Genomic DNA, 16,351 nt, shown 5'->3' with positions numbered 1-16,351 from the left:
AACCTGCTGGACTATTTCGTTTGGTCATACGTCGAGAATATGACCAACGACATGACCTCCCATAGCACCAAACCTAGCCTGGTTGCCACTATCTGCCAGTGCTTGTGGAAAAGGGTATGCTGCCACTTCCGGACCCGTATTAAGGCGGTGATTGAGGCTGAAGGCGGCTACATTAAATAGATGTCAGCTCTACTACATAATCAAGTTACCCGAATTGATTTTTTCAATAAAAGTTTTAAAATAAAGCTGTAGTGTTGTTTTCTTTAGGCGGACAATTTTATCGTTTCACCCTATATATATATATATATATATATATATTCCATCTTATGAACATTTCACAATATGTAAAGAAAAATACTGTCTTTAGTATATTCGGCTGCTCATCAGAGACTTTAATTTAATAAAAAACAAGACCACTAATCTAAAATACCTTTTTCATATTTCTTCCTTTTCGTTTTGTTGTCCATTTGCTGTATATTTGAACTCTATGCCATTCATCAACCATTTTTTTATGTTTAAGTAAAAAAAAATTAAGTTAGAAAGAATTAACTTTAGTCCTTTTATAAGGAATTAATTTTAGTCTCTTCCCCTGTGAATGAACTTCTCTCCTCAATAAAACCTTTAAAATGGCTAACAAGTCTCCATGTATTTCTATGCATGATTGTTATTTGTCTAGAGTTAGATCAACAGTCACTATTTTTGTTGTTGTGCAACATTCACCCTAGGCAGGTTGAACTGACTTCCTCCAAAGGAAGAAATCTCAAGGGAATATTGAATTCACAAGTGGTCCCCAATTGCCTGTAACAATGCAACTATACAGGTTAACAGACATGCAATGGAGAACTGACGATAGAAAAAATGCACATATATAAAAAAAAAAAAAAAAAAAAAAAAAAATACTTATATTTAATTGAATTGTTTTTTGATTGCTCACTAGCGTCAACCAACGAATGCACAAGTATGTGTGTGAAATGATTGTATACTTCCTATTTGCTCCCTTCATGTAACATTTGTTCATTTTAATGATTGTTTGAAATGTTAAACATTGTTTAGACTTGATGATGTTACAAATGAAGGAATGTTCTGAATTCCAATCTCTCTCCTTCCAAAGTTCTTTTTGTTTTTCATATGTGATCTAGTGTTCAGACGATTTTGCTTGTGTTTCTAACCTGTGTCACCTCTCTTGTCTGACGTAATTATTACTCTAAAACCAAAAGAATATTTGTTAAAATATAAAGTTAATTTATAGGCAGCTACACTGACTTTAGTTATGTGTAAAGAAAAAAGTTCAAACATGTTTTTATGTTAAATTTTATTTTTTGAAAATATTCTGTTTCTAGAGGGGAAATGTTATTCTTGCGGCAAATCTGGTGTTAAACTTCAGAAGTGTTCCAAATGCCATGAAGTGAAGTATTGTTCGGTAAAATGCCAGAAAGCAGATTGGCCAAGCCACAAAGTTGATTGTGAAAAGAATGGTAAAATTCCTGCTGAAAATTCTGGTGAGTAGAAATCAGTTATGAAACCTGTTTGCTTGTTTTTATAAAACTTTGGTGCTTGTTAAGATGGTCAACAGATTGATTTTTTAAAAATATGTGATTTTAAGCAAAAAAAACAAACTATTTTTGATATTACAATAGGGTAATATATTAAAAAAGTTAGGAAAATTCATTGAGTACAGAATTTTTTATAATTAAAAGTAATTTTTATGGAAAATTAGGGGAAATGGCATTTTCCCTAGATATAAACACCTTGAAGATTGTGAATACAGGAGACATGCTTATCTCCCTTTTTTTCCACTATAATGGCTGATGTACTATTTTAGCCAATAGCTATGAACTTTTTTACTAAAAACACAATAGTAGATGTTCTACTCCGTGAATTTTCATAATTTTTGTACATATTATAATTTTCATTAATTTTGTACATATTACAATTTTCATAATTTTTGTACATATTACAATTTTCATAATTTTTGTACATATTACAATTTTCATAATTTTTGTACATATTACAATTTTCATAATTTTTGTACATATTACAATTTTCATAATTTTTGTACATATTACAATTTTCATAATTTTTGTACATATTACAATTTTCATAATTTTTGTACATATTACAATTTTCATAATTTTTGTACATATTACAATTTTCATAATTTTTGTACATATTACAATTTTCATAATTTTTGTACATATTACAATTTTCATAATTTTTGTACATATTACAATTTTCATAATTTTTGTACATATTACAATTTTCATAATTTTTGTACATATTACAATTTTCATAATTTTTGTACATATTACAATTTTCATAATTTTTGTACATATTACAATTTTCATAATTTTTGTACATATTACAATTTTCATAATTTTTGTACATATTACAATTTTCATAATTTTTGTACATATTACAATTTTCATAATTTTTGTACATATTACAATTTTCATAATTTTTGTACATATTACAATTTTCATAATTTTTGTACATATTACAATTTTCATAATTTTTGTACATATTACAATTTTCATAATTTTTGTACATATTACAATTTTCATAATTTTTGTACATATTACAATTTTCGATAACAAATTTTTGCTTAAATCCACATATTTTTTTAAAAATCCATCTATCTGTCAACTCGATCTTAACAAGCACCAAAACTTCATTATGTTTCCCCCCCCCCCCATGTCATATCTTCTAATTCATTTTTCCCAAAATACGTAATTGGTCCATGATCATCTAGTTTTTATCAGAATTTCAAATTACTTTAAAATTTTCATGAATCCGTATTTGTCTATTATTTCACCTCATTGATGTCCGTGATGAAGGGATCTTCTGAGTTACAGTCTCTCTCTTTTCAAAGCTTTTTTTTTTTATTTCACACTTTTCTTAACGTTGAAATAACTTGGTTCATGTTTTTATCCTATCTTAGCTCTTGTCTCCATCATATTATTAAAGTACATGCTCTAAAAAGATTTTATTTAAAACATAATAAAGTTAATTTGCAGGCAGCCACACTAACTTGAGTTACGAAAATATTTTTAAAATGTTTTCATGTTAAATTTAATTGTTGAAAATATTACAATTTAAAAATTAAATTTTTTTTTTATTTAAAACACAATAATAATAATAATAATAATTTACAGGCAGCCACACTAACTTGAGTTACGAAAATATTTTTAAAATGTTTCATGTTAAATTTAATTGTTGAAAATATTACAATTTAAAAATTTAAAAAAATTTTTTATTTAAAACATAATAATAATAATTTACAGGCAGCCACACTAACTTGAGTTATGAAAATATTTTATAAAAGGTTTTTATGTTAAATTTAATTGTTGAAAATATTTCAGTTTAAAAATTAAAAAAAAAAAATTTATTCCAGAAAAAGAATGTGATTTTTGTTGCAAATCTGGCATTAAACTCCAGAAATGCTCCAGATGCCATGAAGTGATGTATTGTTCCAAAAAATGCCAGAAGGCAGATTGGGCGAACCATAAAGTTAATTGCCAGAAAGCAGATTTGCCAGACCAAAATGTTGATTGTGAAAAGAATGGTAAAATTTCTGTTGAAAATTCTGGTGAGTAAGAATCAATTATGAAAAAGAATGGTAAAGTTCCTGCTGAATATTCTAATGAGTAGGAATCAGTTATGAAACCTACCATCTGCTCGTTTATATTAAACTTCATTATGTTCCCGCATGTCAGATTTTCTAATTAATTTTTTCCAAGATACATAATTGATTCATGTTTTTTTTTTTAGTTTTTATCAGAATTTCAAATTGCATTCCTTTTAATTTTCATGAATTCATATTTATTAATTCATTATTTTACGTTATTGATGTACATGATGAAGAAATCTCTCTCTTTCGAAAGTTTTTTTTTTTCATATGTTGCTTCGTGTTGAAATCGCTTAGTTCATGTTTCTAACCTGCGTCAGCTGTTGTCTCCATCATATTGTTACAGTATATGCTTCAACTAAAGATTTTACTTAAGATATAAGTTAATTTATTGGCAGTCACGCTAACTTTAGTTATGTGCAAAGGGAAATATAGTTGAAAACATTAGAAAATATTTATAAAGTCACTTTTTGTGCCAAATAGATCAATATTTCTATATTTTAATGACATTAACGAAAAAAAAAAATTTTTTTTCTTAAAACATAAAAGTTTATTTCTTCGCAGCCACATTAACTTTTGTAAAGAAAATATTTTTATGTGAAATTTAGATTTTGATAAAATTACAATAAAAATGTTTTTAATATTTTATTCCAGAAAAAGAATGTGATTTTTGTTGCAAATCTGGCATTAAACTCCAGAAATGCTCCCGATGCCATAAAGTGAACTATTGTTCCAAAAAATGCCAGAAGGCAGATTGGCCAAACCATAAAATTAATTGTGAAAACGATGACTTTATTAAGATTTCTACTAAAAATTCTGGTAAGTAGAAATCATTAATTATGAAAGTGTGGAAATTTTTGTTGCTTGTTTTTCAAATTTTTTAATCGTGTTACAAAAAAATAATCTTACGATCATATTAGTGAAGGAGGCTTGAGGGCGGGAGTGCCCTAAAAGGAGGGGCTAGCCTGAAAGCGAAAGTCAGAAATCATGTGACTTCTGCCATTCTCTTTGCTGCTGACAATCGACAAGAACAGACGAAGATGTTGCTGTCCTGGCCAGGGGGTGTAGGCGCTTGCATACAGATAGCTGAAAGTCTGCCTATCTTTTAAATCTTATCAACCTGCCTTCAAATCTTTCTCTTGTATATATATGGATTCGTTTTTCGTCCTTATTCTCCCATAAATAAAACTTTTTTTACAAAAAGTCACCACTTATCAAGATCTGAAGGCCACTCGAGGATAAGAGTAAATGACTAAGGTAACAGTATAGTCATCATTAATGGTGTAGATTGGATAGTCTTTGGATTATTAAAGGGGATGGCTCAACAAGAACTTCTCTACATTGGACTTTAAGGCTACCATATTGTAATCAGTAGGGAAGCAGATCAGTGGAACAGTGTTCCACAGGCGGGCAGTTCTGGAAAAGAAGCTTTGTTCATGGAATTTGCATTTTAATTTAGACATGGATAGAAAGGGGAATTGTTGATAGTGGTTGTAAATAGACGAGTAAGCAAGTATCCACTTATCAGATCTGTTACAAAAAAATTTGCCCACTTCAAAGAATACTGCACCAAGAAAACAGTAGGCCCAAAATGTAGCAAATGCCAAGAAAATATAAAATGCCCAAACTGTGGTGAGAAACATTCAGCATACTCATCACTTTGCCAAAACTGGATCAAAGAAAAAAAAATAAATGAACTAAAATATACCAAAAACATAAGTTTTACCGAAGCTAGAAAAATTATTGAAACAGCGACCACAACAGAACCAACTAGATCATATGCAGGTGCAACCAAAAATCAATTAAAAACAATAGAAAACATTGAACTAAAGGAAATCTCTACCCTCATAAAATCACTTTAAGAACTAGTTGAGGCATTGAGGGCCACCTTACAACAACTGCCGTCAACTCAAGCTATACTTGAAAATAACTACTAAACAGTTGAAAGTAAAATCCCACCAGATCCCAAAAATCAAACACAATCCTCTAACAAAAAACGCACACAAAGTGAAAACACCCCAAAACCAAAAGAACAATCGCCTAGTACCCGCCGCAAAGAAAAAAAATCAAATCTCACACCAACCAAACAGAAAATAAATGAAAAACCCCAAAAAGACAGATCTCGCTCCACGTCAAAAACCAGAACTATTTTTTTTTTTATTATTATTCTAATTCATCCCAACCTAACAGCAATGCCAATATGATCTAACACTGACTCTATTAGCAACAAACACCAATCTGACAACAGATTCCAACAATAAGTTGATAATTATGAATACTGACACAATCCAAGAGTAACCTGCAAAGTTATTGTTGAATGACTTGGGTGTCATCCTTATATAGCTCCTGGGTGAGTGCATTCTAGTATTTCAAGGGGTGTCCATTGAAAGAAAGTACACACCATTCTCGGACACTTCTACGCATGTCCGTCACAGTATCAGATCTATTAGATTAGAGATTCTCTTTTTTGATTGGCTGATGCTGTTGATATTTTTGATTGGCTCATGCTGTTGATTTTTTTGATTGGCTGATGCTGTTGATTTTTTTGATTGGCTGATGCTGTTGATTTTTTTGATTGGCTCATGCTGTTGATATTTTTGATTGGCTGATGCTGTTGATATTTTTGATTGGCTGATGCTGTTGATTTTTTTGATTGGCTCATGCTGTTGATATTTTTGATTGGCTCATGCTGTTGATATTTTTGATTGGCTCATGCTGTTGATATTTTTGATTGGCTCATGCTGTTGATATTTTTGATTGGCTGATGCTGTTGATATTTTTGATTGGCTCATGCTGTTGATTTTTTTGATTGCCTAATGTTGTTGCTTTCTTTTTTGATTGGCTAACACTATTTTCTTTTTTTTTGATTGGCTAACACTGTTTTTTTTGTTTTTTTTGATTGGCTAACACTGTTGTTTTTTTTGATTGGCTAACACTGTTGTTTTTTGGTTGGCTAATGCTGCTGTTTTTTTTTTGATTGGCTAACACTGTATTTTTTTTTGATTGGCTAACACTGTTTTTTTTTATTGGCTAACACTTTTTTTTTTTATTGGCTAACACTGTTGTTTTTTGGTTGGCTAATGCTGCTGTTTTTTTTTTGATTTGCTAACACTGTTGTTTTTTTTGATTGACTAACACTGTTGTTTTTTTTTATTGGCTAACACTTTTTTTTTTTGGATTGGCTAACACTTTTTTCTTTTTGATTGGCTAACAGTGTTGTATTTTTTTGATTGGCTAACACTGTTGATTTTTTTTGATTGGCTAACACTGTTGTTTTTTTTTTGATTGGCTAACACTGTTTTTTTTTTTATTGGCTAATGCTGTTGTTTTTTTTTGATTGGGTAACACTGTTGTTTTTTTGATTGGCTAACACTGTTGTTTTCTTTTGATTGGCTAACACTGTTGTTTCTTTTGATTGGCTAACACTGTTTTTTTTTTTTCGGCTAACACTGTTGCTATCCAGATTAACAACTAGTGCTACCTTTCTCAACCATGCAATTACTCATGAAATAACACCATACATGATTATTAAAAAAAAAAAAAAAATTTTTTTATTCCAGAATCTATGTGTCGTCGTTGTTTACGCATATGTAAATCTACATATTGTGATGTGTGTGTAAGGGAATACATTTTATGTGAAGTCATTGTGAAATGTATGTATACCATTTAAACAAAATATCAGCTTTAACCTTAACTCTAAAATCCATCTTATCAATTGTCATCTTGTCTTATCTATTTTAACGCTTTAATTAATAAGTAATAAATAAACCAAATAAGTCTGTCGGATGCTTAGATGTGCTGTTTTTTTTGTTTTTTTTCCCTACGTTTTCTTCTTTCTTTTGGCGTTGCTGTTTTCTCTAATGGCCATGTGTGGTCTTTTGTTTATGAAGATGAATAAAAAATGCATGAAATGCACAAGAAGACGTTCGCTAAGTTTTCTGCAAAGTTTTTATATGGAGAGAATTTAGTAAGGAGAGAGAGAAAGTAATTTTCTCTTAAATAGTTCTTTACGTAAACTTAACTTTCTAAATCCAAACAATGAAGTAACAATTGCTTTAGATTATTCTACAGGGTGGAACGATAAAATTGTCACCTTTTTAAAGAAAACAACACTACAGCTTTATTTTAAAACTTTTATTGAAAAATTAATTAAGGTAACTTGATTATGTCGTAGAACCGACATCTATTCAATGTAGCCAGCTTCAACCGCAATCACCGCCTTGATACAGGCCCAGAACTGGGTGCTTGCCTTTTCCACAAGCGCCAGCGGTGATCAGGTTGGCTTTGGTATTGTGGGAGGTTATGTTGGTGATGTTCTCAAAGTATGACCAAACAAAGTAGTCCAGCAGGTTCAGGTTGGGAGAGGAGGGGAGCAGTGAGAGAAGGGTGCAAAGTTGTAGCGTTCTTTCTGAAACCAAGCTTGGGTCTCTTTGGACTTGTGGGCCGGCGCCAAGTGGCCACCTGATTGCTCCAGGGGATCACAGTACTCTTCAGCACATTCGGGTACACTTTGGGGTTGACTTTCAAACTGATTTCGAAGGTGTGTGGTGGCATGATGTGGCCTTCACTTAAAACCATACCAAAGACTATAACCACGGCCGGAACTTTGTTTTCATCACCCTTGGCATGTTCCTGTTGTCGCAATCCAACGATGCATTTTGAGGGTGCTGGCAATGGTCCTGTTGTCATAACTTGTTGTCATAACTTGGATTGTTCACTGGCGCATCTCCGATCTCGCTTGTTGAACATTGTATCACTTTCAGACATAATAGAAGGCTCCTATCGCTCTTGGGATTTGTATGCAACTGGCCAACTAGTAGATGATTTGCCACAAAAAAAGAAAACTGGTTCTCACCAAAAGGAAATGGAATCATGTCTTTTCTTGAGCGACAATTTTATCGTTTCACCCTGTAGTTCGACAATGAAAAAAAACACAGTAATGAGGAAGGCGGGGTCTACCAAAATATTTTCTATATATTGATTTCCTTTACTGAAAAAACAACAAAAAAAACATTTTAGCATAAAATTTTTTGGATTTTTTTTATTCTTCATTTTGAATTTTGAAATTTTTATATTCTTGTTGGAATTTTTTTATTCTTTTTGAATTTTTTTATTTTTAGAATTTTTAAAATTCTTTTTGGATTTTTTTATTCTTTTTGGAATTTTTAAAATTCTTTTTAGATTTTTTTATTATTTTGGAATTTTCGAAATTCTTTTTGAATTTTTTTTATTCTTTTTGGATATTTTTATTCTTTTTGAATTCTTTTATTTTTCTTTTGGACTTTTATTCTTTTTAAAATTTTTAATTCTTTTCTTTTTTAAATTTTTAATTAATTTTTTTTGAATTTTTTATTCTTCTTTTTGGATTTTTTTAATTCTTTTTTTTTTTTAATTTTTTATTCGTTATTTTGGAATTTTTATTCTTCTTTTTGGAATTTTTTATTTTCCTTTTTGGAATTTTTTATTCTTTTTTTTTTTTAGAATTTTTTATTCTTTTTTTGGAATTTTTCTTTTTCTTTTTGGAATTTTTATTCTTTTTTTTTTTAATTTTTTATTCTTTTTTTTTGGAATTTTTTCTTTTTTTTTTTTAGAATTTTTTTTTTTTTTCAGAATTTTTTATTCTTTTTGGAATTTTTAATTCTTTTTGGAATTTTTTAATTTCATTTATTTTTTAATTCTTTTTGGAATTTTTTAATTTTATTTTTTTAATTTTTAATTTTTTATTTTTATTCTTTTTGGAATTTTTAATTCTTTTTTTTTAATTTTTATTCTTTTTTTAATTTTTTATTATTTTTTTTTAATTTTTTATTCTTTTTTTTGGAATCTTTTATTTTTATTGTTTTTTGAATTTTTTATTCTTTTTTGGAATTTTTTTTCTTGGAATTTTTTTTCTTTTTTTGGAATTTTTTATTCTTTTTTGGAATTTTTTATTCTTTTTTTTGCAATTTTTTATTCTTTTTTTTAAATTTTTTATTCTTTTTTTAAAAATTTTTTATTCTTTTTTTTATTCTTTTTTATTCTTCTTTTTGGAATTTTTTATTCTTTTTGGAATTTTTTATTTTTATTTTTATTTTTTAATTTATTTTTTTATTCTTTTTCATTTTTCCTTTTTATTCTCTTTTGGGTTTTTATTTAATATTTGTCATTTCTTCCAATTTTAGGTGCTCTAAAAAAATGTTGTCAACTCGCAAAAAGCATGTATTTAGGTTTTGAGGTGATAACTAAATTCTCACATATTCAACGTTCATCTTACTTCCCCTTCTTACCCGATCAAGTTTTGGTCGTGTTGATGAATCGAGAAGGGTTCCATTGGTTCCGACCAAGTATACAGGTCATGGTAAGTAAACTTTAATTTTAATTAAATTAAAAGATTTTTATATTAAAATTTTTTAGGTAAGGATTTTTGGTTATTTGAATTTTCGTTCTTTGGACAACAAAATGAAAACAAAATAAAAGTATGCTTGGATTGAATGAACGACAAATCTGTCAGATGGCCTTGTGGAATCTGTTGCAAAGAAATTGGTAACAACTCCATCTATTGTTCTTTAGAATTGCACTGGGTTCACAAGCAGTGCTCTAGCATAAAAAGCAGATCGGTTAGTGATGTTGGGCTTGTGATCATGGCATAAAAACTCTACCTCTGATAAATCCAACTTTCCAATTGATGTATCTTTCTGAGTTGTTTCCACCTTCTGGAGACATGTATCCTCGAGTGGCCTCCGGGCCTTGATAAGTGGTGACTCCTTTGTAAAAAAAAAAAAAATTATGTAAGGTGTATAGATGTTATCACAACCAGGATACAATCTACATGGAAAAAGTTCAAAGAGCTCATTTCCATTGTAATCAACAAAGGTATACCCTTGAAGTTCTGCGGACAGGTCTTTGTTGCTGAGGTTCGACAAGTTGTAGAGATCGGGGTTACCCAATCTTGTAGATTTTATGATGCGTGTTCAAACTCCGACCTTAAAATAAGACCACAAATACCGAGTTACAATATATACAAAGAATATACCATACTTTGGGGGAATTGCGCCGAGTCTGAGGTAATTGCACCAACTAGCTGAAAGTTCTCTTTTGGCAACCACGCATACAAAGAGCACTTGTTTTTAGTTGGTGGATTTGGTGCAATTACCCTAAAATACGGTATTTTATTTAACGAACAAGGTAAAACAATAAGTGTGTTGGTGTACATGCATAAGCATGTTTTTTAACTTATATAATTTGTATGTTCGTCTTACTTTAAAACGAAGGTTACACCTGTTGGGGTGAACGGAATGTACGTCTGTCTACATCAGTGGACTGAACAAAAGAAAAAAATAGAATCGAAGCGAATAGATTATGCAAAACAGGAAGTTTTTTTTTTTTTTTTTTTTTTTTTTACCCCAAACAAGGCACAGTGCCACTTTGAAGTAGGGGGCTAATATTAGGGACATAAGTTGCAGGGATATTATGAAGGGAGATGAGCAGCAAGATGTCTGTTCACATTACAATTGAACTTCTGCATGTCAGTACAGTTGGGAAAGCAGAATCCCGGAAGGGAGTTCCAAATCTAGCAGTTCTAGGGAAGAAACTATTGGAGTAGAAGACTTTCTTACAACTAGGGATCTCTACCGTGTATGGGGTGGTATTTAGCTGCTTGTTGGATTTGTCGGGGGCATCTACGTCGAGGGGGCACAAGTGCTTGTAGTTTGTCAGCATTTACCATTAAAAAACCCATAGAACAGGCAGAGGGATGCAACATTTTGCCGATGGGACAGACTGAAGCTTAGATGACAGTTCAAGACCTATCAGGCTTTTGAACCCTTTCCAAGAGTGAGACAAACAGCAGATGCACCAGCCCAAACATGACAACAATACTCCATACATGGGCGAATGGTGGCCTTATAGAGGTACAGGATACTTTCAGGTGTAAGTAGCTTTCTAGAGCCCACCTTCTTTGCAGCAGAGACACCACCTGTCAGATAAATCTAAGGCTAACACAAGGGTAGATAACTGGTGAATGTTCGTGTGCATATCTATTCACATATTAAAAGCTTATATCTATAGTCATGCTCCATGTCACTGAAACTTAGGTTGTCACTGATATGAACGGGCATATGAGAAGTGGCAACGGCATGGTTCGATGAATCTACTGTTCAAAAATTATGGACCAGAGGCATATGGTCAATTCGACAGAACATCTTGGCATCCCCTCTTAGGAAGTTATCCTGAAGTGTGAAAGATGAAGATGGTTTGGGCTTGTGAAAAGAATGGGTGACAACCTTTGGCAACAGAATGTTCTCCTTTGATGATCAGAGGCAAATACTGTGGCCAGCCAAAGAAGTGATGACTGGACAACATCAAGGCTGACCTAAATCTAAACATCGCAGAGCACCTAGTGAATGATTGTAGAGCCTGGAGAGTGACCATCAACACCAGGATGAACATGGCAAGAAGACCTCCAACCCCAACAGCTGGGAATAAAAGAAGTTAAACCGTGCAGTAGTAATAGTAGTAAAAAGGAAATTATATAAAGAATTGTAAAGAATGATAAATAATTGTAAAGAATGATAAAGAATGGCAAAGAATGATAAATAATTGTAAAGAATGATAAAGAATGGCAAAGAATGATAAAGAATGGCAAAGAATGATAAAGAATTGTAAAGAATGGTAAAGAATGATAAAGAATTGTAAAGAATAATAAAGAATTGTAAAGAATGGCAAAGAATGATAAAGAATTGTAAAGAATGGCAAAGAATGATAAAGAATGGCAAAGAATGATAAAGAATTGTAAATAATGGTAAAGAATGGCAAAGAATGATAAAGAATGGCAAAGAATGATAAAGAATTGTAAAGAATGGTAAAGAATGATAAAGAATTGCAAAGAATGATAAAGAATTGTAAAGAATGATAAAGAATGGCAAAGAATGATAAAGAATGGTAAAGAGTAAATCAACTCAAAGAATCAGCACATATGCTCGGTGATCTAATATAAAATTAAACACAATATGGAAACCATTAATCATAAATCTATATATATAAAAGCGAAAATGTATGTGTGTTCGCTTTTTCTGTATGTCAACAAAAGGCTTTTTTCAGAGAAGCGGTCGCTCACTTCGCAACTTTTTATATCACATATAAATCGTAATATCTCACAGTTAACAACGAATCTCGCCTGTCTATTTAATTTGCTCGATTTCGGGAAGATAAATATTCAATATTTGTCGCTCGCCGCGTGTGGGTTAGCCCTTTTCCTATAACATCTTAGGGGGGGCGGAAAAAAAGCGTTCAGCAGTAAATGAATACTATCCCGCAGTCAAACTTGACCTCATTAACTCATTAAAACGGGCACCTGCTAAATCCAAGTAATTAAATAAATTCAAACGTGTTTCCGTAAACTCGCGGTGGGGCAATTGTTAACGTCGCACGTTTTTTTTTTTTCACACTTTAATTTACAACTTTGCATCACCGGTTCGGGTTCGATCCTCATACTTACTTTTTTTTTTTTTTAACCCCCCCCCCCACACCTCCAAACACCTGGGCAACACCGGGTACCCCTCGCTAGTCTAATATATAAAAGACACTATGTCTGTCTGTCTGTCTGTCTCCACATTTTCAAACTTTATCTTTTCTAAAACTAAAATTTGCAGAGTGGTGCTAGGGGTTTCAAATGACTAGATTTTTTACGGACTGTTCTTTCATGGGTCTTTAGCCGATTAAAATTGTTTTTAAGTGTAAAAATTGAAAAAAATCGTTTTACATTTTGTACATTCATCTCAGTTTATTTTTAATCAGTTTGTATGCGTGTCACGTTGGTACAGTGGTAACGTCACCAGCTTTGAATGCTACAGTTTTGTTTGCGGTTTCGATTCTCGCTGATTGCATCCAAATACATTTTTTTTTTACTTTTGAAATCACGACTAAAATAATATGAAATCTGGACAAGTTAAAATATATGTAAGCGTATTTTATGACCAGGCAAAGTTCGATTTTGACCTAAGTTAACACTCTTATACAGCCTAACATCAAAACTGAATTTGAGAAGTTTTATCACTGCACAAGCAGAAATGCCTGGCATATAAAATCAGTATCAATTCTTTGAGACCTGTGCACATTCAAAATGAATGTTGCTTTAGAGCACAAATGAAACATGATACTTGACTGTTGCATTGTAAATTTAAATTCAAACGATTATATATAAAATATTTTTATAAAATCAACAGTAGTTTCTCTACAGTGCAATGTAGATTATAATGTATTGTGGACTAAGTCGCTGCAGAGAGGCAAGTAAAACTTGCTCCTAGTGTCTCGTATTAGAGCAGAAAATCAATTGATTTGATTGAAAAATCGTCGATTTTTACCAATTTTTGATGACAATAAAAATATTAGAAGTGTGGAATATTGGGTGATTATCATTCAATCCCAGGCGATGTAGGTGTCCCTGCTAATATATATATATATATAATATATATATATATATATATATATATATATAATATATATATATATATATAATATATATATATATAATATATGCATATATATTATATATGTATATATATTATATATATATATATCATATATGTATATATATATTATATATTATATATATGTATATTGTATATGTATATTGCGTATATATATTATATTATATATATATTGTATATATATATATATATATATTATATATGTTGTATATATATATATATTATATATATATGTTGTATATATATATATTATATATATATGTTGTATATATATATATATTATATATATATGTTGTATATATATTATATATATATTATATATATATGTTGTATATATATTATATATATATTATATATATGTTGTATATATATATTATATATATTATATATATGTTGTATATATATATTATATATATTATATATATGTTGTATATATATATTATATATATATTATATATATATGTTGTATATATATATATTATATATATATATTATGTATATATGTTGTATATATATATATTATATATATATTATATATATATGTTGTATATATATATATATTGTATATATATTATATATATATGTTGTATATATATATTATATATATATTATATATATATGTTGTATATATATATTATATATATATTATATATATATGTTATATATATATTATATATATGTTGTATATATATATATATTATATATATATTATATATATATGTTGTGGCACTATTTCCTTGTGCCACTGTTTCTAACACACTCTGCAGCATGGACGGGTGGTAAATTGTCCATGAGCGTAGAGATACAAAGAAACCCTTTCCCATAATCCCCTTGCTATTTTTCTGTCTCTTTCCTGCACGACCACCATGATGTGAAGACGCATATTTTGTCTCTCCGTAAATGGGAGGGGGAGACCCCCTCTCTCAACACTAGTTAGGGTAGGTTAGTTAGCTTCGAAAAGTCTATTATCCAGTTTCAATTGTAAAAATTAATTGTAAATTGTTTTTTTTTTGTAATATATATTGTATCTCTAATGTAAAATAAAATAGTTAGTTATACCTTATGTATATTACAATTGTGTCGCGTGTCATTTTTCTTGTGTCTGCCATGAATGCCTTCATAAATGTCTGAAGTCGAAAGGCGGCCCTGAGGACAAAGAGATGAAGATTCCCACCAGAATGCCACCAGGGTGAAGAGATCATCTTGAGAAAAGAAAGCAGCCACACCCAGATCCAACATCTCAGGTATGATTTTCTTCTTACTACACAGACCCTAATGACTGGCCCATCTTCATATCTTCCTGAGACCGCTTTAAGACATTTACTATAACACGTCTGTCGGTCACACCTCGGTGGCCGGCTGATCGTGGTATAAATGGTTGCCTTAAGACGCAGGATTGACCCTGGTTAATTACCAGACGGATCTCGTCGCATCTGTGTCGCAGTATAAATGATGCACTATGACCAGAACATATTGTTTCCCAGCATGGAAATAATTTCGACCCTTAAACCCACGGCACAACCAAAAATAACGACCACTAGACGAATCGAATAAAAAAAATGGTCCACGGTCTTTAAAAACGGAAAAAACTATTATTTCTGGCAAAATTTTTAAAAAATGGCAGACCAGTACACACGCGCACAAAAAAAAAAAAAAAAAAAAACGCACTCAAAAAGAAAATTCAGAACCTGAACAAAAAATTGTCTTGCACCTACAAAAAAAAAAAAAAAAAAAAACAGTTTGCAAAAGATCGATTTAAAAAAAAAAAGAGTATTGAAAGTAACCCTTCGAAAAAAAAAGTAAGAAATGTGTCCTACACAAAAAAAAAAACAGAGACAAAAAGAAATTGTCTCTAAAATATGCAATATCTCTTTCTCTCTCACGCTTTCTCTCTTTCTGTCTCTCTCCGGATATATATCGATATGTGTGTATATCTCTGCATCTTGTTATTACATGAAAGAAAAAAGAAAAGAAAAAAATCCTTCAAACACGAAGCTCGAAAAATAAATTTAAAAAAAAAAAAAAAGGAAAGAAAATAAAGGATACCTAACATTTTTTATCTGATCTTTATTTCAGGTTTATAAAAATATAGGACTTTTTAAAAAAATTCTTTTGACTTTGCAAGTGTTAGATTCAGATTTGAAAAAATAGAACTTTTACATTATATTTTATTCCATGAACAGTTGATGTGTTTATTTTTCAGGTTAGGTACCAATTTACGCTGAAATATAAGGGGACTTTTTGATTTGATAATGTTTTT

The 16,351-nt window shown here is 30.3% G+C and overlaps 1 protein-coding gene and 1 long non-coding RNA gene across 4 annotated transcripts in view; one reads left to right on the top strand and one right to left on the bottom strand.

Moving 5' to 3' along the window:
* The window catches only part of LOC145296116 (uncharacterized), a 111,486-nt gene that overhangs the window by 59,064 nt on the left and 36,071 nt on the right, over positions 1–16,351 (bottom strand). The gene's annotated exons all lie outside the window — the stretch shown is intronic.
* LOC145296115 (uncharacterized) overlaps positions 1–16,351 on the top strand; it is a 44,364-nt gene that overhangs the window by 18,094 nt on the left and 9,919 nt on the right. The window contains exons 4-8 of one of the 3 annotated variants that reach the window (XM_080142259.1): positions 1,341–1,499; positions 3,392–3,586; positions 4,280–4,444; positions 7,186–7,278; positions 9,787–9,962. In XM_080142259.1, coding sequence (XP_079998385.1) covers positions 1,341–1,499; positions 3,392–3,586; positions 4,280–4,444; positions 7,186–7,278; positions 9,787–9,962 — 788 coding nt within the window. The remainder of the gene's footprint in view (positions 1–1,340; positions 1,500–3,391; positions 3,587–4,279; positions 4,445–7,185; positions 7,279–9,786; positions 9,963–16,351) is intronic. The other 2 variants (XM_080142260.1, XM_080142261.1) reach the window with 2 other exon arrangements.

Source organism: Euprymna scolopes, chromosome 16 (assembly GCF_053919585.1).
Source record: "Euprymna scolopes isolate OS-2025 chromosome 16, ASM5391958v1, whole genome shotgun sequence".
Taxonomy (NCBI): domain Eukaryota; kingdom Metazoa; phylum Mollusca; class Cephalopoda; order Sepiida; family Sepiolidae; genus Euprymna; species Euprymna scolopes.
Note: the sequence above shows the minus strand (reverse complement) of the source record. Positions and strands in the feature narration are given on the sequence as shown.